Source organism: Hypomesus nipponensis, chromosome 22 (genome assembly GCF_054491055.1).
Source record: "Hypomesus nipponensis isolate SF chromosome 22, ASM5449105v1, whole genome shotgun sequence".
Taxonomy (NCBI): domain Eukaryota; kingdom Metazoa; phylum Chordata; class Actinopteri; order Osmeriformes; family Osmeridae; genus Hypomesus; species Hypomesus nipponensis.
The window spans coordinates 6,529,418-6,553,409 of NC_140382.1; the positions used below are offsets into that span (position 1 = coordinate 6,529,418).

Sequence of the window (23,992 nt, forward strand, 5' to 3'; positions counted from 1 at the left end):
TTCATGGGGGCATGATCAACACGACTGCTCTGTCCAAGGCTGTAGGCAAAGTTGGTGGGTCTGTATTGAGGGACGTCACCAGGAGATTTTGCCCCATGTGAAGATGGGGCAAAATCCTCTGGGATGTAAGCCCTCTACCCATCCAGACTTTCTTCTGGCCCATCAGCCCTCCTCCTCTGCAGAGCAGCCTCCGTCCTCCTGATCATTCAGACCACGAGGACAGCCCCCGTCCTCCTGATCATTCAGACCACGAGGACAGCCTCCGTCCTCCTGATCATTCAGACCACGAGGACAGCCCCCGTCCTCCTGATCATTCAGACCACGAGGACAGCCCCCGTCCTCCTGATCATTCAGACCACGAGGACAGCCCCCGTCCTCCTGATCATTCAGACCACGAGGACAGCCCCCGTCCTCCTGATCATTCAGACCACGAGGACAGCCCCCGTCCTCCTGATCATTCAGACCACGAGGACAGCCCCCGTCCTCCTGATCATTCAGACCACGAGGACAGCCCCCGTCCTCCTGATCATTCAGACCACGAGGACAGCCCCCGTCCTCCTGATCATTCAGACCTCAAGAGGAGCTGAGATCAACCTCCAGAAAAGAACCCATTTGTTTTCTGATCATTGAAAAGAAAATCTTGATTGTGGTGTTGCTCTTGATGACACACGTTCGCTCTCTCATACAAAACACACACATACACCCTATGACCTATGTAATGTAGAGCCCAGAGGGTGAAAGGGGAGCCTGTACAGTATAAGGGGAGATGGGCAGGGTGGGACGTAGGGGACATTCCTCTACGTGAGCACTCTGGCTTGTGACAGCTTGTCTTTTATGCAACAAATAGCTTAGCCAGTGAACACTTCACTCACTTGACTTGACTCACCTTCCATTGACTCTCAGCAAAAGCCAAGTCGAGCACGATAATTTTTAATCAATATGTTTGTGTCTCTGTCATGCTTTTGCGTAAGCTTGTGCAGTAACTCAGAGTGAGCACATGCCAGTTAGCGCCTGTGACAGTTTCTCACATACAGACTGTTCCAGTGGCTCAGGGTCCAGCACTGTCTTCCTGTCTAACCCTGTCTGCGCTGGTCTGAACCCACCTCCAGGGGTGTGGAACTCAGCTCAGCCTCTGATTGGCCCAGGGGAGGGTAAGGCCAGGATCCATGAGGTCAGCAGAGGTGCACACATAATCTTTTTTATTGCAGGAAACAAGTGAGCAATGTGTGTACTCCATGTACTGGAGAATCTGTTTCTTTTTTTACTGAAATTCTTGAACACACGCACACACCAGATGTGACCCATGTTCCATTTCTGCTTCAGTTACTTTCAGCTAAAGACTGGAGGGGTATAGTAGTAAGTAAACACAAACTCATTCACCCACACAAATGACAGTTATGCAACAAATAATACAATACAGGGTTAATGCACCGTTATGTTCCACATTAGTTATGAATAATTTTACAAATGTATGTGTACCTACATTTCCTGTGTTCTAATTTGGTCTGCACTGCTGAACGATGAAGTGATTCCAGACAAACTGTTGTTTGATCCATGTCACATGTGGGAGGAGAGATTGAGAGTATTTTCCTTCAGTCAGTCTAAAGACATTTCTCCCAGTTGCTTTTGACCGGTTGCGAAAACGCTACTGAAGTAGACGTGCAAAGATGAGCGACAGGTGACTACTGTGTGTAGTGTTACGTCGAGACTTCACTCCTTTGGGTAGTGGAAGGGGCAACTGTAAATGCATACATTGCTGGTTACTCAACAGCAGCCTTCTAGAGCGTCAGTTTAACCAGTCTGACAGCTGTTGCCTGTGTCTGAAGTTATAGGTCCAGTTCACTCGCTTCATTCGGCCATTTTTATTGTATTTCGGATGTCTGCAAACTTTTGGTTCTTCTTACTTTTAGCTACTGGTTAATCGTTACGTCTTTCAGACAGACTGCACTTCCGAGCGTTCTGGATACTGGTAAGTGACCGCGTGGCAGCGTGAACTTCATATCGAGAACATACCCTAGCTTGCAGTGTCGATGACATACCAAGGCACGTTCGATCTGTCTTCAAAACAAAAGCAATTACATGAAAAGTAGGCCTATATTTGTTTTTAGATGAACTGTGTCGCAATTCTCCTAGAGAACAGTAATATCAGGAGAATTGCATATTGCCTATGACCTATTTTTCTTCCAACAAGGAATTTGTGTGCTCTTCTTGTTGAATGTTTCATATCCTGTTTCTGTAGTTTGTGATATTTTAATCAAATTTTGTATGATTGAATGTAATTGTATAAAGTTTATATAAATATATGTAAAATGTGTATAGGCAGTGTCGTTGATATATTTACGGTCTCCTGGGGGGTTCGTGAGGGACTGGGTTTGTTTCGGAGCTGAGTGCTGTTTGTGTTGGCCAGCGTTGTACCGACCTATCGAAAACTGTAACCAGGGGTGGGCTCAGGGCGATGGAACAGCATTATTTTGGAATGTGACATACCATTGTCTGGTTTGAAGATGGCAATTGACAGGAGAATATAGATGCGTGACATGCAGAACGACCAATAGCAACGGAACACCAGGATAGTTCTGGTAGAATTGCAGGAGGAGGGAAAACAGACAAGCACGCAGAACACAACACAGATAACATGTTTTTAACTGTATATAAGAAAGTTTGCAACCATAAATCAAACCCTGTTGTAACTTGTTATTTCAGACAGTTAAACCGACGTTCAGACAAGGGGTCTACCTGTCCTGTGTGCAGGGGCCATGGCCTTCCTGGGGGTAGCCATGCGGAGGTTGGCGGGGAGCTTGTCCCCCGTCTCTCCCCTGACCCGTGCCTCCACCCGCTGCTACAGCTCGGAGCCCACCAAAGAGAAGAATGTTCCCTACGAGATCACATTAAAACAGGTAGAGAACACAGTCATACAGGAGAGAACACAGTCATACAGGGGAGAGAACACAGTCATACAGGGGAGAACACAGTCATACAGGAGAGAACACAGTCATACAGGGGAGAGAACACAGTCATACAGGGGAGAACACAGTCATACAGGGGAGAGAACACAGTCATACAGGAGAGAACACAGTCATACAGGGGAGAGAACACAGTCATACAGGGGAGAGAACACAGTCATACAGGAGAGAACACAGTTGTACAGGGGAGAGAACACAGTCATACAGGGGAGAGAACACAGTCATACAGGAGAGAACACAGTCATACAGGAAAGAACACAGTCATACAGGAGAGAACACAGTCATACAGGGGAGAGAACACAGTCATACAGGGGAGAACACAGTCATACAGGAGAGAACACAGTCATACAGGAGAGAACACAGTCATACAGGGGAGAGAACACAGTCATACAGGGGAGAACACAGTCATACAGGGGAGAGAACACAGTCATACAGGAGAGAACACAGTCATACAGGGGAGAGAACACAGTCATACAGGGGAGAGAACACAGTCATACAGGGGAGAGAACACAGTTGTACAGGGGAGAGAATACAGTCATACAGGAGAGAACACAGTCATACAGGAGAGAACACAGTCATACAGGGGAGAGAACACAGTCATACAGGGGAGAACACAGTCATACAGGAGAGAACACAATCATACAGGAAAGAACACAGTCATACAGGAGAGAACACAGTCATACAGGGGAGAGAACACAGTCATACAGGAGAGAACACAGTCATACAGGGGAGAGAACACAGTCATACAGGGGAGAGAACACAGTCATACAGGAGAGAACACAGTCATACAGGAGAGAACACAGTTGTACAGGGGAGAGAACACAGTCATACAGGGGAGAGAACACAGTCATACAGGAGAGAACACAGTCATACAGGAAAGAACACAGTCATACAGGAGAGAACACAGTCATACAGGGGAGAGAACAGTCATACAGGAGAGAGAACACAGTCATACAGGGGAGAACACAGTCATACAGGGGAGAGAACACAGTCATACAGGAGAGAGAACACAGTCATACAGGGGAGAGAACACAGTCATACAAGGGGAGAACACAGTCATACAGGGGAGAGAACACAGTCAGACAGGGGAGAGAACCCAGGTGAGAGAACTGTCTCTCCTCTCCAGGAGGAGGGCGTCACCAGCGGGCCCACCAAACCCCTCCCCCGAGCAGCGGAGGCTGTGGTGATTGGAGGGGGCAGCCTGGGGTGCCAGACCCTGTACCACCTCGCAAAGATGGGCATGACCAATGTGGTGCTGCTGGAGAGGGACCGTCTGACTGCTGGTACCACCTGGCACACAGCAGGTATGGCACCCCCGGTCACAAAATCCCTGCATTTAAAGGCCTATTTATAAGGCCTGCTTGGTTTATTCTTTGAGCCACTCCTCTTTCACATGGAATGTCTGTGTTGATTGTGGGCATACTAGGGACTTGGAGCCAGCCCTTAGTGGTTAGAAAAGTTTCACTTTAGGGATTCTGCGGAAGTTCAGCTTCTGTTCAGGTTAGGCCATGATGGTGTGCACTAAAAGCCAGTTGAATGGATTTGACGAAAATATGATGGTGTTTCAACCTGATTCTCTCACTTTTTTAAAATCAGCTCACTGTCTTTTCTTTGAATCCCCCCACCCCAGGCCTGCTGTGGCAGCTCCGGCCAAGCGACGTGGAGGTGGAGTTGCTGGCCCACACCAGGAACGTGATCAGCAAGGACCTGGAGGAGGAGACGGGCCTCCACACAGGCTGGATCCAGAACGGAGGCCTCTTCATCGCCTCCAACAAGCAGAGGCTGGACGAGTACAAGCGCCTCATGTCGGTACGCCCCGGCCTTGAAGCCGAGTCCCGGCCTGTGGATTTAGGGCCCTGATCTATGTAGCTCGGTTCTAGGTTCTAGGCCCAGACGAGTTATAGAACCTAGATTGGAAAACGAAGGTTGGACCTGTATGCATGTGTTAACAGGGGGGCTTGACCAGATGCGTGGTTAAGTGTCAGGTCCCTAGACCTACAGGGATCCTAGACACTAGAGTTAGCCTGGACAGATTTTTCTGTAGTTGTGCTTTTATAAATGGATGAAAATATGTCTCGTTGTTCTGTCCTCTCTCCTGCAGCTAGGGAAGGTGTATGGGATTGAGTCCCATGTGCTGTCACCGGCTGAGACCAAGGACCTGTACCCGCTGATGAACGTGGATGACCTGTACGGAACGCTGTATGTGCCCAAGGATGGCACCATGGACCCAGCAGGCACCTGCACCACCCTCACCAGGGCAGCTTCTGCCAGGGGGGCAACGGTGAGATACACACACACGCATAAATACACACACACACACACACATGCAGATACACACCCACATGCAGATACACCCACACATACACACACACATGCATGAACACAGAGTTATGCACACACACACACACAAACACACACAAATAAACATACCAGTCCAGTCCACTGTTTTTCAGGTTCGGTGTACCAGTACTGTGGTAACTGTAAAGAGTCATGTGTTTTGGCAGCTGCCCTTGGTGGAATTAGGCAGGAATGTTTAAGATCTTGAGAGTCAGAATCTAATCACCATGGTAATGCCATGGTAATGCACGATTCCACTATACCGTGGCTGCTCCCTGATAGGCTGCCGCTGTGTGTCTCTCCCCCCTCCTCAGGTGATCGAGAACTGCCCGGTAACTGGTATCCAGGTGAGGACAGATGACCTTGGTGTGAAGAGGGTAAAGGCTGTAGAGACCGCCCACGGAACCATCGAGACGTCCTGCGTCGTCAACTGTGCAGGTGGGTCACATGACTGGACCGTATGCGCATGGTCCCTCAGCCAGTTAAAGCACCGTGGCATAGAGAACGGAAGAGTTCCATTCGGAATGAATTATCAATGGATTAGGAATGGTTGATTAGGCTAAATGTTAATCAGAACACCCATGTTGCTCTTCAAAACACGAGGGGGGGAGACACGTATGCTAACACACAGCACACTCCCATGCCAGTCATACTCACTCACAAGAAGCTTAGTCACAGAACATTGCAAACACCCGTTAGCATGCAGTTTCAGTTCCCACCAGCAGAGGGCACTCAATCACAGAAAGAGAGAGACATTTTGCCTGAGGAAGAAACCTGGCGAACGACTTGTGTTTTGGTCATAGAGTTAATATAACTAGAGTAAGCTACTGTTGTCTTCCAAGATGGCATCCCCATTCATTTATATGAAAAGTGCTCAGTGGCGCAGTGAGGCAAGCGAGAGCGCGAGACTGGACGCGGCCATATTCAGACACGTCCGTGTCTTCCGGTCTAGCTTTAAACAGTGGCTCTTTTTCCCTAGAAATCTTCCATAATGCAGACTTACCATAGACCTACTGTCAACTTTATATTCAAACGAAATGCCACGAAATTCACACTGCCTTCAATTTATCATCAGTGTAGAAATGTGGCCAGTGTTTTAAGTTCATCCTACAAAACCAAACGCCTATTAATGGATATAACGTGATTTAACAAGACTTGGTAATAATGTAATAAATAAAAGCTTGAGAACTGTGTCTAAAATATACTTTATTGAACATTTGTCTTTGAAAGGGGCTTATTCACAGAACCATATAGGCTACAAGACGTTTCCATCAGATGTAAGTGGTGGTGAAACATAATCACTAAGGACCTTCATTGTCCCTCAAAAGCAGACTGGCTTGATGACACGATCCAAAAAAAGAAATATGTGTTTGTTTAACAAAAGCTTCTGAAGGCAAGACTAATATTATTTAAATATATATCATTCCGATTGTGGTTAACAGTCAAAGTATTAATCTTCGTCTTTGCTCCATGCAGATACACATGTCAACAATATGCTCGCGCTTAACATAATATATTTGCCATCATGTCATGAACGTTTTTACGAAATATCAAATCTGTTTTAAAATAATGGGAATAAACTATTAACAACATTTAATGTATGTGTGACAACCATTTGCTAAACTTGCTACAACAAGGCAGGCAACTCAAGCCATTTCTCCCTGTGCTCATTCAATATACAAGTTTGTGGCACATTCAGCTCAATGTAAATCGGCTACCGGCCACTGTGAACTTTTGTGCTCGTGCCCTGTTAGTATCCGCGAGCACATTTGCAGGCAACTTTTATTGACGTAGGCAAATAAATGGGGTGCTAGTTTACCCATTTCGGATTGGTTTCAAACTTAGCCCAAATCAGGAAAAATTCTTCTATGAAAAAGCTAGTAGAATGAGCCAGGTTCGAGAATGTAACAAAAATTATTGGGGGAGATAGTTTTGTAAATGTTGACTGGAGTTAATAGAATAAAAACTACCGGAAGACACGGGAACCTAACAGTAAATGCAATACCACCTACATCCACCGGGGCCGTTGCTTCAAGACGAGGGGCGAGGGGTGGGGGTCTGGTTTTGGTGTTTGTGTTGGTGGATATAAAAGCAATAACTGAACGTATTCCTGGTTGTGCGTGGCCCACAGGGAATTTATTTAAATGAATGTTCGACTCAATTTTGAGTTGAGATAAACAATAATGTTTGTGCGCGTGTGGGTCTGCAGGTGTGTGGGCCACCAAGCTGGGAGACATGGCGGGAGTTCGGGTTCCCCTCATCGCCATGCACCACGCCTATGTAGTCACAGAGAGGATTGAGGGCATTCAGGTGCGTTTGATTTGACTCTGTGTGCTCTGTTAGTACTCCTCCGCTGTGTTTGGGCGACCGTAATCAAGCGTTGTGTCTGTATTTGTGTCTGTCCCGCTCTCACCTGTAGGAGGTAACCCTGTGTGGCCCTCCTCCCACAAGAAATCTCCAGGCATTGTGTGTGTGTGTGTGTGTGTGTGTGTGTGTATGCTGTCTGTGTGTGTGTGTGTGTGTGGCCTGGGGGCCCAGAGCTGCATCTTCTCTGAATCTTTGCTGTATGCTCCAAAGTTAGGCCTGGCCTGATTACACACACATACACACAGTAGACTGCTAGAAATAACAGCAGCAATGTGATGCCCCCGCAGATGATGTAACCTGTCAGGTCAAACGATTCACTGGCAGTGTGTGTTTCTCTCTGCTAGCCTGGGCCACCCTGTACCCAGCTCAGTCTGGTTGGTGCTTGTGAATGTCTGTGTGTTCCCACATTGTGTGTGTGTGTGTGTGCTGAAAATACGTATACATATGTATTGATTTGTTATGAAGACACCTGTGATGTGTTTCACCCTGTTCTCACAGAGACGGTTTATCACAATGTGTTCCCTCTCTCTGTCTTTCTCTGTTTCTCTGTCCCTCTCCCTCTCTCTCCGGCTCTCCATTTTTACTCTGAAGAACATGCCCAATGTAAGGGACCATGATGCATCTGTCTACCTTCGTCTCCAAGGAGACGCACTCTCTGTTGGAGGCTACGAACAGAACCCCGTCTTCTGGGATGAGGTAACGTTAATGTCTCTCTCTCTCTCTCTCTCTCTCTCTCTCTGTCTGTCTGTCTGTGTGTGTCTCTCTCTCTCTCTCTCTCTCTCTCTGTCTCTCTGTGTCTCTCTCTGTCTCTGTCTCTCTCTTTCTGTCTCTCTCTCTCTCTCTCTCTGCTTTATCTCTTCAAACTCTCTCTGACCGTGAGCTACAGAGCGCAGCACTAATGCAGAGTAACAACAGGACACAGACAGTGTGTCTGCAGTGTTTGAGCTGCCCCTCTGCCAGCCCAGACCACTCTGTACTGTACCAAGAGTGGTTGGTGTGTGCACACATGTCGGCATGAACTGCCTTTATCACCCATGCGTCAGTCCATAGTCAGAGTGAGAGAGGGTGGGAGGAGGAGGTCTTTTTTACCTTTGTTACCTACCTCTGGTATTTACTGCCTCCACAGTCTTTATTTATGAACCTGGCACACACACATCCCCTGCTGTTGTTTATTACATGATATAGTCACAGGCTGCCTCACTGGTTAAGCATTGTACTGTCAGAACGGTCAACATCAACTCTCTCTCCCCCTCTCTCTCATCCCCTCTCTCTCATCCTTTCTCTCTCACTCTCTCTCTCTCTCTCTCTCTCGCGCTCTCTCGCGCTCTCTCTCACCAGTCCTTATAGTTCTGTCTGTGTGCGTGTTCTACAGGTGTCTGATAGCTTTGCGTTCAGCCTGTTTGACCTGGACTGGGATGTGTTCATGCAGCACATAGAGGGAGCCATCAACAGAGTTCCTGCCCTGGAGCAGACTGGCATCAAATCTACTGTCTGTGGACCTGGTACTCATACACACACACACACACATGCACACATACAGCTACACCAGGGGTGTTCAATCCTGGTCCTCGAGAGCCCCTGTCCTGCATGTTTTAGATGAATGGTCATTACCCAGCTTCCACAGAGCTTGATAACAACCCATTCATTTGAATCAGGTGTGCTGGAGCAGGGAAACGTCTAAAACATACAGGACAAGGGCTCTCGAGGACCAGGATTGAACACCCCTGAGCTACACACACACACACACAAACAAACAAACAAACAAACAAACAGAGAACAGCACTGAAACTTGGATTCTGAGCAGTGTGTGTGTTCATGTCAGAGGGTTAATATCTGTGGTCTCACAGATGATGATCTGCTCAGAGGATCCCATTTCTCCCTGAGCTATCGTGTGTGTGTGTGAACCCAGACCAGGAGAAATCCTCATGAATACATTGATGAGCATGTCGGTATTCTGTAGCACGTCCTGTGATCCGCATCATGCTAGTGTGTGTGTGTGTCTGTGTGTGTGTCCTTTCCTATCACAGCTAATGGATAGACTTCCCCAGCTAGAATGATACACTGACCCCCCCCTAGGGGCCCTCACTGTGTGTGTGTATGTGTCGGTTGTTATTCAAGCTTATATGAGCATTGTTGTACTAGGATGATCTCAGCTCTACAGCCCCATGGTCAGTTTGGTTAGAACGCTGCAAGCACCTTTCTCTGGAGACTCTCATTTGATACACAAACCCCTCCTGTTCTCCCCAGAGTCGTTCACAGCGGACCACAAGCCCCTGATGGGTGAGGCGCCCGAGGTGAGGGGCTTCTTCCTGGGTTGTGGCTTCAACAGTGCAGGTGAGGCACCCGGATGTGTGTGTGTGTGTGTGTGTGTGTGTGTGGTGATTTCATATCCGTCAGCGAGACTGTGTGTACCTCCCTCCTGGATCCTCTCTTCCTCCTCTCTTCCTCCTCTCCTCTTTTTCTCTCCCCCTCTCTCAGCTGTCCCACATCTCTCCTCATCTCTCATCACCTCTTTCCATGACTGGAGCCGTTACTCTGGGCGACCCTCAACCGGGATGAAGAGATATCGAACATTGAAGCTCTCCCATCATTCGGAGGAGACTCCTGTGTGAATGTTGAAAATGACACTTGTTAATGTCAGCACAGATATCCCCCAGCCGTCCCTCCCTACTCTCCACCCCTCCGTCTCTCATCTCCTCTCCTTCCTTCTTCCTCTCCCTCGCCTCTCCTCTCTTTCCCTCCTTCCCAGGTTGGACGCAGACGGTCTCCCTCTAATGATCTCTTTCTCTCCATCCCACCCTTGTTCTGACATTTACAGAAGCGCCTCTAGTGATTCTCAGGCTGCCATGAGAGAGAACAGGGAACACACCAATCTGATTGCTTCATCAACATTCCTTAGGCTCCTGTGATCCTATTGGTCCTTCCATCACTGCACCACAAGCAACGTTTCCCCAACATAGTATATTTGCATATCACTTTATTCAAGGTGTCAGACTGGTTAGGGTCGGGCATGTAAAACCTAGCCGGGAAAGGAGAAGGAATGTTGGTCTGGATGTGAGTGAGCCTGGCTTGGGCAGAGGGGCGGGCGGGCGGGCGGGCGGGCGGGCGGGCGGGTCTCCCTGTCCCTCCCTTCTCCCTGTTCCTGGAACATCCCCAGATCTGTCAATGAGGGATTAATGGAGGACATCCTAGTCAGAAGAGGTGTGTGTGTGTGTGTGTGTGCGTGTGCAACAGGACACTCTTGCTGTGCGATAGCAGGACATCTTCCTCATTCATTATCTCAAATTGTGTTCTTGGGAGCACACACACGCGCGCGCACAAACACACACACCCTCCAACTCATCAGTCTGCTAATGATGTGGATGTCCTTTAGAACAGACAGAGTGCTGTCGTTGTTCTCAGACCCAGCCTAGGGCCTGGAACAGACAGACACTCCTCCCTGGACAGGGACAGCACAGCAGAAACACCACAAGCAGCCATCCATCCTCCTCCCCCGCCCTCCATCCTGCCCCTCTCACTCTCTCTCTCTCTCTCTCTCTCTCTCTCTGTCTCTCTCTCTCTCTCTCTCTCTCTGACTCTCTCTCTCTCTCTGACTCTTTCTCTCTCTCTCTCTCTCTCTCTCTCTCTGACTCTTGTCTCTTTTGGTTTTACTCACCCTTGTACTACACTAAGTACATGGTAAGCATTCAAATACCTCTCCGTGGTGTACTGTGCTGGCAGACATTGAGTGATCTCATATGATTGACAGCTGTCAGACTGTAGACTCCTGGGGAGAGAGTAAATGTCACTCTGTACATGACAAGTAAGGGTTATGATGCAATTCAATGTCACAAAGGCTTCCCCCTCCCGTGTGTGTGTGTGAACAGGGATGATGCTGGGAGGAGGATGTGGTAAAGAGCTGGCTCACTGGATTATCCATGGACGACCTGAGAAGGACATGTATGGTTATGATATCAGGTAAAGTCCTAACACACAAGTCCTATATATATCCATGTGTTTGTATGTACATTCTGAGTGTTGGTGTATGTGTGTACATATATATGTACACACATACACCAACACTCAGAATGTACATACAAACACATGGAACCCTGGCTCTCCCACAGAACCTTACTCTGCCTTTGTCCAGGCGGTTCCACAACTCTCTAACGGGGAACAACCAGTGGATCAGAGAGAGGAGTCACGAGTCATACGCCAAGAACTACTCTGTCGTGTTCCCCTTCGACGAGCCCCTGGCTAGCCGCAACATGAGGAGGGACCCCTTTCACCAGGTGGGGCTGTGTGTGTGTGTGTGTGTGTGTGTGTGTGTGTGTGTGTAGACAGTCAGATGCTCTTAACCTTCAGGACGGCTCCCGTGGGCTCCACTTTGTTGTTCTGTGGATGAAGTCACCATGGCCTCTCCATGACTCAGTCTTTTCTTCCACACCGGTCTCTCCTCCTGTCCTCCCCCCCCCCGCGTCTCCTCTTCTCCTCTCCCTGTCTCTCCTCCTCTTCTACCTGTCTCAACTCTTCTCCTTTACCTGTTTATTTTCCGCTCTCTTTCCTCCCCCCCCTCTTCCCACGCCTGTCTGGTGCACACACGTCAGTTTGTCTGTCCAGCCGCTCCATTGCCCTCCTCTTCACCTCCCTCGCTCTCTCGTTCTGGCGTTGAACCCCCCCCCCATCTCTCCCTCATCTACATTTGACCTCATCCGTCTCCATCCGTCCTTTGTCCTTTCACCCCCCTTTCCCTCTTCTGCATGTCCTGTTTCCATTCTCTTGCTTCCATTCTCTTGCCTGTCTCTCTATCCTAGGTAGCCATTGCCATTTTCTTTTTCTTTCTTTCTCCTCTCTGTCTCTCTCTCTCACCCCCCCACCCTTACACACACACACACAGAGTGATGGTTCATGTTTAGCAGACGGGTCGCAGACGCTGCTGAAAGTTACACTCCTGTAATTCTACTGATGGAGATTAAGCAGAGTAATCTCCATAGAGAGAATGGAACCCCATCACTTCCTGGTGTCCTTTAGTCCGCCCTAACCTTGCCCTCCGATTGGCTCCATCTAATGAATGAAATGATGACCGAATTAATAGAAATTGGAGCAATGTTGCCTTCGTGTGTGTGTGTGTGTGTATTATGATGTCATTAGGTTTTTACAGACCTCAGTGTTTGTTATCAACAGCGGTTTGTGTGCTTAAATCTGGATGTGTGTGTGTTCTTTGTTTGTGTGTGATTGTTGCTAAGCTACTGTTAAAAAATATTTTTTGGTTCAAATATTATTAACGGACACTCGGTCCTCTCTCTCTCTTCAATCTCCCTTCCCTTTCTCTCTCTCTCTTTCTGCCTCTCTCAATCAAATATACGCCCACCTACTCTCAGATTCTCCCTCTCCCTCTCTCCCTCCCCTTCTCTCTTTCTCTTTTTAAGGCTAATGAGAGCAGCTTAGGATGAGTCTGCAGGATAATGGGCTTCTAAATTAGAGATGGAGAGTGGTTAGCGGTAATAATGCTAGCCGCTAACTCCTCATTCATTGCTGCTGTTTCTGCTACAATGGCCTTTAAAGCAGCCACTTAGCCGTGTTAGGCCAGCCTCAGACCAGGAGGACATGGGGGGGTTGATGTGTGTGTGTGTGTGTGTGTGCGCTATACTAAATATACAAATGGTTACTGTTCACACACACACACACACACATAATTAAATCTCCAGTCCTCTCTTTTCTACTTAGTTTTACAAGATGTAAACCTCTGTGGAAACACACCCTTTCGCATCAGTCAGTTGCCTGAGTTATCATCCCAGAAGGCTCCACTACAGTGGTCCAGTTCATAGCCCCACAAATCCTGCTCAGTAGGTCTGGGAGATGAGGCCTCATCGGCATGGCAACTGCAATCAGAATAGAGCCTATATTTTTGGAGCGTGCAATTATGAAATGCATGAGAGCTATGCAAGCAGGAAATAACTGTGTTTTTCTGCTTGATGAGGCTCTGCCCCTGCATTGTGGGGTGGGTCCAACCCCCGCCTGTCGTTCTGTCCATCCGTCCTTTAGAACCTTCAGACTCTGTGAAGTGGGATTGCCTAGCAACCGGCCTCCTCAGTGTTCTAGGCGCCTGAAAAGAATGTGGCTATTCTTGGGGAGGGAGAGAGACACCACAGAGAGAGACAGAGAGAGAGACACCGAGAGAGACACAAAGAGAGACACAGAGAGAGAGAGACAGACAGACAGACAGAGGGGGAGAGAAAGAGATGGAGCAGAGAGATGGGTTATTGTTTGCACCATTTCTAGGTCTGATATTAACTGCCAGAGTTTGCGAGATGAAAATAGAGATTGCATTTCTCCTGTGAAATGTGTTTTAGTGTGATCTGTTCCGGTAATAGACAACAGCTTTGACACGAGCAGGGCCACCCACACTTAGACCAGGCTAATTCCAGACAGGAGTGGGCAGTTTGGGTACAGGCTGTCCTCCGTAGGTGACAGAAGAACGTTTAGCCCCGAGATAATTGTTAAATTACAATCCTACACCAAGTAATTGGTGTTATTATATTGATAATGATTATTAGGATTACATGGGATTTGGATTAGGTTCACGATGACGTGTACTGGTGCTCAGTTAGTTCTTGTTTTGTGTGTTTTCCAGGTGCTGACTGAGCAGGGATGCGTGTTCCAGGAGAGACATGGCTGGGAGAGACCAGGATGGTTCAACACAGACGGGGCCGCCCCGGTAATTCACCACACACACACACACAAAGGCATGACAGTTCTTAATTCTCAGTTACACTAGCATCTGTCTGTGCTTCAACTGCAAAATGATTAATCATCTGCACAATGACTCCATCTTACTTATTAATTTGTGTGTGTGTGTGCACGTGTGTGTGTCTTCTAAGGTTTTGGACTATGACTATTATGGAGCCTATGACATCAAGGAGAATGAGAAATACAAGTACAAGGATCTTCTGGGCAAAGAGTACACCTTCGACTTCCCTCCACATCACGATGTGGTGTGTGCGCGGCCTTTTTTATGTCTGTGATCAATATTATTATATGAAGTTGCAAAAAGCAAATATGTTGTCGTGTGTGTAATCAATGGAATCTCCTAAAGCTATGGTGTGGGCGTGTGCGCGTGTGTTTCAGATCAAGAGTGAGTGTTTGACCTGCAGACAGGGGGTGGCTGTCTTCAACATGTCCTACTTTGGGAAGTTCTATCTAACAGGACCGGACGCCAAGAAGGCTGCTGATTGGCTCTTCACGGCCAACGTCAACAAAGCTGCAGGTTAGTCTACGAAATATGGCGTCTGTCTCTCTCTCTCTCACACACACACACACACACACAGATATTGAGCAGTAGATAGGCAGTCTCAGTAGCCACATAAAGTCATCATTGGGAGACATGAAGCAAAAAAAAAAAAAAAATGTTCAGACACGTTTTTCACAGATGAAAAATCACATGACCTCCGCTTCTCATGTCAGCATTCTTACGCGCGGGAGATTTTGCAGCATGTCTCTGTAGTCAGTCGCCTCCACCGAGAATGTGCTGGAAGTGCTGCCTTACATGCATGTTCTAGCCCAGCCTGCACAGGACAGACGTGTGTGTGTGTGTGTTCATGGGTGTGTTCATGTGTGTGTTCATGTGTGTGTTCATGTGTGTGTTCATGTGTGTGTTCATGGCTGTGTTCATGTGTGTGTTCATGTGTGTGTTCATGGCTGTGTTCATGTGTGTGTTCATGTGTGTGTTCATGGCTGTGTTCATGTGTGTGTTCATGTGTGTGTTCATGTGTGTGTTCATGTGTGTGTTCATGTGTGTGTTCATGTGTGTGTTCATGTGTGTGTTCATGGGTGTTGGGACGTGTAAGAGACATGTGTGTGTGTGTGCCCTGACCAGTTTCTTCCTGTCCCCAGGCTCCACAGTGTACACCTGCATGCTGAACAGCAGAGGGGGATCAGAGGCTGACCTGACTGTGAGCAGGCTGGAGCCTGGCACTACCTCCCTGCCCCTGGCACCTCGCACTGAGGGTGAGGATGGAGAGGTGGAGGGGGAGGGAATAGGGGGCTAAGGGGATGAGGAGACACACACACACACACACAGAGGAGGTAGGTGTGTGTGTGTTTGAAGGCACATCATACTGTATCTGTAGCTCAGGCCTCTTACTGACGGCCATGAAATATTAAAGAGGTTGTTATGGTAACTGAATGCTGCAGTGGCTGAGTGTGTTTAATGGATTCCTGATTGCTGTGTGTGTGTCTATTAGCGTGGCCGTCACTGTTATAACATCTCTATTTCTCTCCCTTGTTTTAATGCTCTCCATCCCACCTTTCCATCCCTCCCCCCCTCACTCGGTCTGTCTCTCTTTATGTTTCCATCTCACTCTCTTTCTTTATCTTCCCATCTCTCTATCTTCATCTGCTTTCTGCTCTCTGCCATTTTCTTCTCTCTCTCTCTCTCTCTCTCTCTCTCTCTTTCTCTCTCTCTCTCTCTCGATCTTCCTCTACCCCCCCCCTTGTCTCCTCCCCAGGAGACTCCTACTACTTGGCCATTGGGGGGGGGGTGGCAGAGCACAACTGGAACCACATCCGGACTGTCCTGCAGGACGAGGGCTTCCGCTGCGATCTGCTCGACCAATCAGAGGACATGGGCATGATCAGCATCCAGGGTCCCAAGAGGTGGGGGTGGGGGGCGGCATCTGATGGGTTGATTACTACGACAGATCTGTGATCCTTAGCTAACTGCCACAGTAAATGTGTAGTTAGATCAGTTAATTGGCTGTTGTACTGCCTACACTCACACCCGCTGATACTCAAACACACACTCTGACTCACTTGCACACAAACACACACACACACACACTCAGACAAACTCCCACACACAGTCACTCGCATACACACACAGACACGCACGTTTATAATTAGACTGCTGGCCTGTCCAATTTAGTGAGGGTGGTGATGTTTCTGGTTGAAGATTCTTTATCAAATATGAGAGCTTTTACTTCATGAATATGCTCTGCATACTGCATCTCTCTCTCTCTCTCTCTCTCTCTCTCTCTCTCTCTCTCACACACACATACACACACACACACACAGTGACATCCCAAATCAATATCACACATACACACAGATTCATTTCATACCCAGCAACTTAAATGACTGCCTTCAGCACTTACCCAAACAAAACAAAAACAACAATCCACCCTCACACACATATAGGGGTATTTGCTGGATGCCTGTGCTCCCATACATGCACAGATGCCACAGTCCCACTCCTGATCTCCTAACACAGTGGACTGAGAGATGGAGATGGAAAGAGAGGGTGTGTGTGTGTGTTCTGCATGTTCGTCTGCAGCACAGAGAGCCAGTCAAGTGAATGTCGTGTGTGTGTGTGTGTGTCCTCAGTCGCGAGGTTCTGCAGGAGGTTCTGGATGCTGATCTGAGTAACGAGGCCTTCCCCTTCTCCACACACCAAGTAGTGACCGCAGCAGGACACCAGGTAAACACCCACGCACACACACCCACGCACACACGCACACAGATACATACAGATAAGCTCCAGCGTAGAAATACACTCACTTGCGCGCGCACACACACAATTTGTGAACTAGGCAAATGCGCGCGCACACACCTGTACAGCAACAAAGCAGGGAATTAGAATATATGTAAATGTCATGCTGTTGCTTGAAGCCTACAAAGCGGGGAGTACGTACGTGTGTGTGTGTGTGTGTGTGTGTGTATGTGTGTGTGTGTAGACAGATGGTGTGCCTCATGACTGACTAAGACCCTTGTGTCTTGACAACACTCCACCTTTCTCTCTCCTTTTCTCCTCTCCTTGTCTTTTCTCTCATCCTCCTTGTCTCCTTTTTCCTTGTCCTGTTTGCCCCTCTCCGTCCCCATTTTTCACCTCCTCACCTCCTGTCTGTCTATCTGTCCCATCTGTCTGAATGGACACAAACTTAACAGTAAAGGTACGGACCATAGATATTGTCATTTATGTTCTAAGTAACTACCTACTATTGTCCTTGGGATACATAGTTTAACATCAAATGGTTTCAAGGCAAATGATTGAATACATGATTTAGAACTTGTTGCAGGGAGAATACATGCATACTCGTCTGTGAATATGCAATTTTCACTATCTGCTTCCTTTTTTTGTTAAAGTTTATCGCAGGACCTTGTTTGCTCCCAGTGCCTCCATGTCTTTCCCTCTCAACGATATTTGCATACATCTATGTGATTGGATGAGACACAGCCCGCATCAAGAGGCGATATGCAGAAATGTACTCGATTGGATGATACTCGGCCCCGGGCTGGCATTTTCTCATGATAGTAAGAGTTGTCACTGAGACTTAGCACCTGTCTTTCCACAGTCAATAGGTCACAATGTGAACTTAACAGTTCTACAGTATGTAACATGAGGTTCCCAGAGAGAGACATTATGGAAATAGTAGTACATGAAAATGGCACGTGTGTTTACATAACGGTGATTCATACAGATACAAGACTTTGTATACTGTAAAGGTCCAGGGTGACAATTGATGACTTTGGTGCTGTTGGGCCCCTACTGACCTTCTGGTACGTCTGGACATGGAGCGCAGTCCGCCGTGTGAGCTTGAGCTGCTGCAGGTGGATGACTGAGAGGGTGGATGACTGAGAGGGTGGATGACTGAGAGGGTGGATGACTGAGAGGGTGGATGACTGAGAGGGTGGAGGACTGAGAGGGTGGATGACTGAGAGGGTGGAGGACTGAGGGTGGATGACTGAGAGGGTGGAGGACTGAGAGGGTGGAGGACTGAGGGTGGATGACTGAGAGGGTGGATGACTGAGAGGGTGGAGGACTGAGAGGGTGGAGGACTGAGAGGGTGGAGGACTGAGAGGGTGGAGGACTGAGAGGGTGGATGACTGAGAGGGTGGAGGACTGAGGGTGGATGACTGAGAGGGTGGAGGACTGAGAGGGTGGAGGACTGAGGGTGGATGACTGAGAGGGTGGAGGACTGAGAAGGTGGATGACTGAGAGGGTGGAGGACTGAGAAGGTGAATGACTGAGAGGGTGGATGACTGAGGGTGGATGACTGAGAGGGTGGAGGACTGAGAGGGTGGAGGACTGAGAGGGTGGAGGACTGAGAGGGTGGAGGACTGAGGGTGGATGACTGAGAGGGTGGATGACTGAGAGGGTGGAGGACTGAGAAGGTGAATGACTGAGGGTGGATGACTGAGGGTGGATGACTGGCTGCTGTTTGTGTGTCTCAGCATGTTGTGTTCAGCGTGTGTGTGGTCCTGTCCTCAGTTCCTCCCAGCCTCCTGTCATACTGCTGGTCTGGTGCACGACTCAGCTCCCTGTTGTGATGTAGCTGGTGGTGTTGGGAAATCACTCAGAGGTGTGTGTGTGTGCGTATATATACTGTGTACTGTATAGGAAGGAATGGTGGCCTACTTCTGAGTAGATCCCCAGAGTTTCCTAGTGAGTGTGGGGGTAATGGGGTGACGATTTGCTGGACAGATGGTCTTGCTGACAGGGTCTCCTCTGGGGCCACTGGAGCTCACATAGCGTGTGTCGCTTCTCCTCAGCTTTACTTCTGTCTGCTTCAGCTCTCTCTCTTTCTCTCTCTCTCTCTCTCTCTCTCTCTCTCTCTCTCTCTCTCTCTCTCTCTCTCTCTCTCTCTCTCTCTCTCATCTTCTGCCTCTTCTGCTTTTTGTCTCTTTCTGTGTCTCTCCTCCTCTCCTTCTCCGTTTTTACCTTTCATCCTCTCTTCTCCACTCTCTCTGGTCTCCCGCCTTCCTCTCTTCCCGTCTCCTCAGCTCTCTAACGTCCCTCCTCTGTGTTCCCGCCGCTCTCTCCTCTCCTCCTTACCTCTCCAGCTGCAGAACAAGGCTCCTTCATTAGAATGGGCAGCAGGCTCACAGACCCCTTCTTAAGGACGTGCTGTGTGTGTGGAACACGCCCTCTGCGTGCCTGTATATGTGTGTGTGTGTGTGTGTGTGCTGCTCGAGGAAAGTGCTGAGCAGCTGGCTGTGGTCTCTGTAGAGGAGCCCTGCCTCACAGTCAGTCAAGCTCTTAGAGCTGGACTGTCTCGTCTCCAAGGACGACAGACTCTTTACCCTGCCTCAGATCTCCTTCGGCTGACACTCACCCTCCCTCACCCTCCCTCACACACATCCGCACCCTCCCCCCCCCCCCCCCCAGGTGCGTGCCATGCGTCTGTCCTTCGTGGGGGAGCTGGGATGGGAGCTGCACATCCCCAAAGACTCCTGTCTGCCCGTCTACCACTCAGTCATGGCCGCCGGCGCCAAGCATGGCATCTGCAACGCTGGCTACAGAGCCATCGATTCACTCAGCATTGAGAAAGGTACTGACAGTATCTCTCCCCTCGGATCTCTTCCTCCTCCTCTCCTTCACCGTTCTCCGCCCCTCTTCCTCGTCCTTCCCTCCTATATCCTCTGCTCCTCTTCCTCCAGGCTACAGGCACTGGCACGCCGACCTGCGGCCCGATGACACTCCCCTGGAGGCGGGGCTAGCGTTCACCTGTAAGATGAAAAGCCCCACCCCCTTCCTGGGCCGTGCCTCTCTGGAGCGCCAGAAGGCTGAGGGCCTGAGGAGACGCATCGTGTGCTTCACCATCGACGAGTACGACCACAACATCACCACGACAACACAACCTAAACACAACCAGAATTAGAACCAGAACGCGACTCACCTGAAGTGATCCCGTAACCTTAAAATGTGACCTTATTTGGTGTAGTCTCTGCTTGAAAATGTGCTGTTGAAAACGAAATACAAACGTGAAACCGTGGTCACCTGACCCCTCCCTGTGGGTGACCCTGACAGGAAGATGCCCATGTTTGGTCTGGAGGCCGTCTTTCGAGACGGCGTTCCCGTCGGGCACCTCCGGCGTTCCGACTACGGATTCTTCATCGACAAGACGATTGGATATGGGTACATACGCAACCCAGACGGAGGAGTGGTGAGTAGAACTGTGCTCTACTGTACTCTGCTGAGTACTGGAATATAAATACTATTGATAGACATGCATAGAATAAGACATTTACAATATGGCTTTATAAATGCGCTAAGCTTTGCTCTTATCACTGTGCAAATGTACAAGGCCCAGCTGCTACCCAGGGGTAAAAGGATGTTGTTGGGTAAGATGCACAAAGGCCGTGTATCATGTCAAGTCCACTCCTGCTATTCAATTCTTCGTCTCCATTCTACTCTGCCATGTAGTAGAATCTCTCCCCCCTTGTATTCTGGTGCATCGTCATGACTCCGCCCCGCCCCCTCTCTCTGATAAGTGGTCGAGGGATGTTCTCCTCCTCCTAGCGCCTGCTGCTGCTCCTCAGCAGACAGGGGCTGTGTCATTGGACGATGTTCTGGCCTGCAGTGCTGCCAGCTGATGACCCTCTACTCATCTCCAAGCACTTTAGACACCAGGTCCCGGCTCCAGCTCAACAGGAGGAGGAGAGTGGGGGGGGGGGGGGGGGGATGGGACAGACAGAGACGGTAGACAAAGAGTTCAGAGAGATAAGCAGGCGCGTTGAGGTGCTGGGAGTGTGTCAGAGGGAACAGTGCATCAACAGATGAGACTCATCCTCTTCGTCATCATCTTCATTATCCTGATTGGAAGGTTGGTGGCCTTGGAACTTCTGAGAGCTCTGGTAGAATGCAGGGTCCTGATTGGGTGATCCGTCTCATGACTCATCGTTATCACCATGGTTGTCGGCCCCCTTTTTTCCGAATAAGAAGACTTTTTTGTATTCCTCGTTATCTCTGCTGCCCAGCTCTCGATCTCCACAGAAAACACACATACACACATACCCAAGCAGGGATCAGTGTTAATAAGGCAACCAGGTGGAGCGAGTGTTGAGTGGGTCTTACAGTACATGCCTTCAAGGGCACAGCTGCAAGGGAAGGATTCTGAAGGAAACGAGGGCTCTGCTCAGTAGTCTGCAGATTTAAAAACAGAAACCCAGAATTTTAGGGTTGTCATTCTATTGCTGAGTCACACTTTCATCTGTGATAATGGTGGGGTGTTTATGATGTTAGGGAAATAAATATATATATATATATATATATTATTTGCTATAACAGAAGGTTCTGAGATTCAGGCTGTGACTCAGGGAGGACGAGTCATGTCTGGACACACAAGGGCACTGGACAGGCTTGTGCCCCTGGTCCAGTGTGTGTTTGTGTGTGTGCATGCTGTGGACGTTGGATGTGAAGGGTCGGGGTGCGTGTGGGGATAATGCGAAGTGACAGAAGGACGTAACATAACCTTGGGGATACACACACACAGAGTGCAATACTGTATAGTCTTCGCTGTGCACATATCACTCTCTCCTTCTATCCTTCCTTCTTCCTGTTCCTTTCTCCAGTTCTGCCTCAGCTCCCTCTCTGCATGAGGGAGTCTGCGCCCACGCTACGCTTGTTTTTTAACTTTTTTGCGAAGTTCCTGATTTTGGTCATGTGAAGGTTCATTGGCTAAGCCTGCTTTGGGGAGTAACCAGAGGCTTATGCTTGACCAGTAAGATCACTGCCACGAGCACAGCTCAGGGCTAGCAAGGACCTCCTCCGGCTTATTGTCTGAGATTTAATTAGCTGGAGCCGGGTATGTGGGAAGCTGTGAGCCAATGAGGAGTCATGCTGGCTTGTAATAGTTTGACATCGAGGCACTAATGAACTGCCCCCCCCCCCACACACACACACACACATTCAGTCTGCATCGGATAAGTATAAACTCTGAGTGTCCTCACAATGTCAGAACTTTCAGATACATGTGGCTCAACAAGGACAGTTATTGTATTCTGTAACTCCTCTATCTCTGTAATGGTCTTTCTTTCCACATCCATCTCTCCCTCTCTCTCTCTACCTCTCTCTCTCTTTCTTATCTTTGTCTTTTTCCTAGGTGAGTGCTGACTTCATTAAAAGCGGGAAGTTTACGCTGGAGAGAATGGGTGTGGTCTATGAGGCCAAGGCCCACCTCAAGTCACCCTTCGACCCTGAGAACAAGCGTGTGAAGGGCATATACTCTTGAGGGGGACCACCGAGGCATGTAAACAAGCTCATGCCCTTGTTTGATTGCTGTCACAAAGTTACTGGAAGGGTGCAGCTGTTTTAATTGCCCCAATACCACCTCCAGCACGGTGTCCATAAAGTGGAGTCATTAAGAAAGCCATCTGACATTCCAAATGATACTGAAAGAAACTAACAAGAATCCTGCAATTTCCTCCCGGGAATCAATCAAGTTCTAATCTACTCTCTCACTACCCTATATGACTCAGCAGAGCCATGTAAACACATTCAACAACGTTTACATCTTACTTAGTAATCTAGAATATCAAGAGATGCATCCAATCAGTTGGTGGCTCTTTTGGTGATCCAAAAATCTAGATCATTCTCCATGCAGGAGTCTGTGTTTGTGGTAAATGTGCATTTGACTGGAACTGGACAGTTACATGTGGATATTACAAGGTCTTAAAATGTGCCATTTGAGGACAAAGCAGAACCAACAGTTATCTTTCTTTTGTTAAAGTCTGAAATAACGACTGTGCTTCTGAAACCTTTGAGGCAAGTTTTAGATTGTTGTCTCTGATCGTCCAGTCATCCTGTGTGGTGAGTAGTTGGCCAGGTCTTAATTTAGGTTAAATTAGTAAATATGTTCGACTTCGAGATATTTATAAATTCTTAATACAACACATTTTATATTAGTAACGTGACATTTTTATTCTGAAGACTCCAATCCTGTCAATAGTGATACTCTTCTATTGTTAGAAACAATTGATAAGACTACAAAATCCTGATGGTTTATACTTATTTAGCTAGCTACTGTTTGCTAAATAGACCCACAGTTTGCTAAATAGAAATAGAAATTAGCTTGGGTAATTTGCCAAATTCTTTGGCAAGTTTGGCTAAAACCAGGATAACGCAAGAGTGGCATTTTCTTCTTATTAGAACTATATGCTAATGCTTTGCTAACCATGCCTACTTTTGGGGTATAACTTCACTCATGATATCTAAAACAGATTACTATGTTGGTACTAAAACCACTCTCTAATTCCTCAAATGAATTAGTTAATTTCATCTGACTATTCATGGATAGCATTTTCTGAAGTAATAATGTTTTTGAGCTATGTAGAACCATGTTTACCAAGTCAAAGCCATTTATGTTTGCGTGAAGGGTCATTTATGCATTGTCCTCTCCTTTCTGAAATCGAATGGTGGCTTTGCAGCACAATGAGTGTTTGCTTTGTTTGTCTAAATAAAATGTCTTGACATAAAATGTGCTGATTTGTGTGAAATGAGTCTTTTACACTACAGCGAGTTTGAAAGTTGTATAAAAGGAGAAACGATATAAAGTGGTAAATGAGCAATA

At 48.1% G+C, this 23,992-nt stretch overlaps 1 protein-coding gene across 3 annotated transcripts; it reads left to right on the forward strand.

Annotated features, from left to right (window-relative positions):
* The first annotated feature begins 1,208 nt into the window (after positions 1-1,208).
* On the forward strand, positions 1,209-23,903 carry sardh (sarcosine dehydrogenase). 3 transcript variants are annotated; one of them, XM_084686842.1, is made up of 23 exons: positions 1,209-1,356; positions 1,911-1,969; positions 2,704-2,897; positions 4,090-4,267; positions 4,594-4,772; positions 5,065-5,244; positions 5,615-5,738; positions 7,510-7,610; positions 8,259-8,363; positions 9,040-9,169; positions 9,915-10,001; positions 11,534-11,624; positions 11,797-11,938; positions 14,281-14,364; positions 14,528-14,641; positions 14,775-14,913; positions 15,540-15,653; positions 16,154-16,301; positions 17,028-17,121; positions 19,810-19,972; positions 20,082-20,250; positions 20,452-20,587; positions 22,526-23,903. In XM_084686842.1, exons 3-23 carry the CDS (start codon positions 2,757-2,759, stop codon positions 22,652-22,654), a joined length of 2,748 nt encoding a protein of 915 aa, XP_084542968.1. In that variant the 5' UTR covers positions 1,209-1,356; positions 1,911-1,969; positions 2,704-2,756; the 3' UTR covers positions 22,655-23,903. The 3 variants fall into 3 exon arrangements, with proteins under 3 accessions (XP_084542968.1, XP_084542970.1, XP_084542969.1); XM_084686843.1 differs by lacking the exon at positions 1,209-1,356 and adding an exon at positions 1,584-1,678; XM_084686844.1 differs by lacking the exon at positions 1,911-1,969 and having other exon boundaries at positions 1,211-1,356.
* The last annotated feature ends 89 nt before the right edge of the window (positions 23,904-23,992 follow it).

What these genes read in the sequence shown, in the direction of transcription:
- sardh (XM_084686842.1), top strand. Translation starts at nt 2,757, where the DNA reads ATGGCCTTCCTGGGGGTAGCCATGCGGAGGTTGGCGGGGAGCTTGTCC. An exon ending in TGACCGCAGCAGGACACCAG is followed by an intron (nt 17,122 to 19,809) that starts GTAAACACCCAC and finishes CCCCCCCCCCAG; the next exon opens with GTGCGTGCCATGCGTCTGTC. An exon ending in GTGTGCTTCACCATCGACGA is followed by an intron (nt 20,251 to 20,451) that starts GTACGACCACAA and finishes TGACCCTGACAG; the next exon opens with GAAGATGCCCATGTTTGGTC.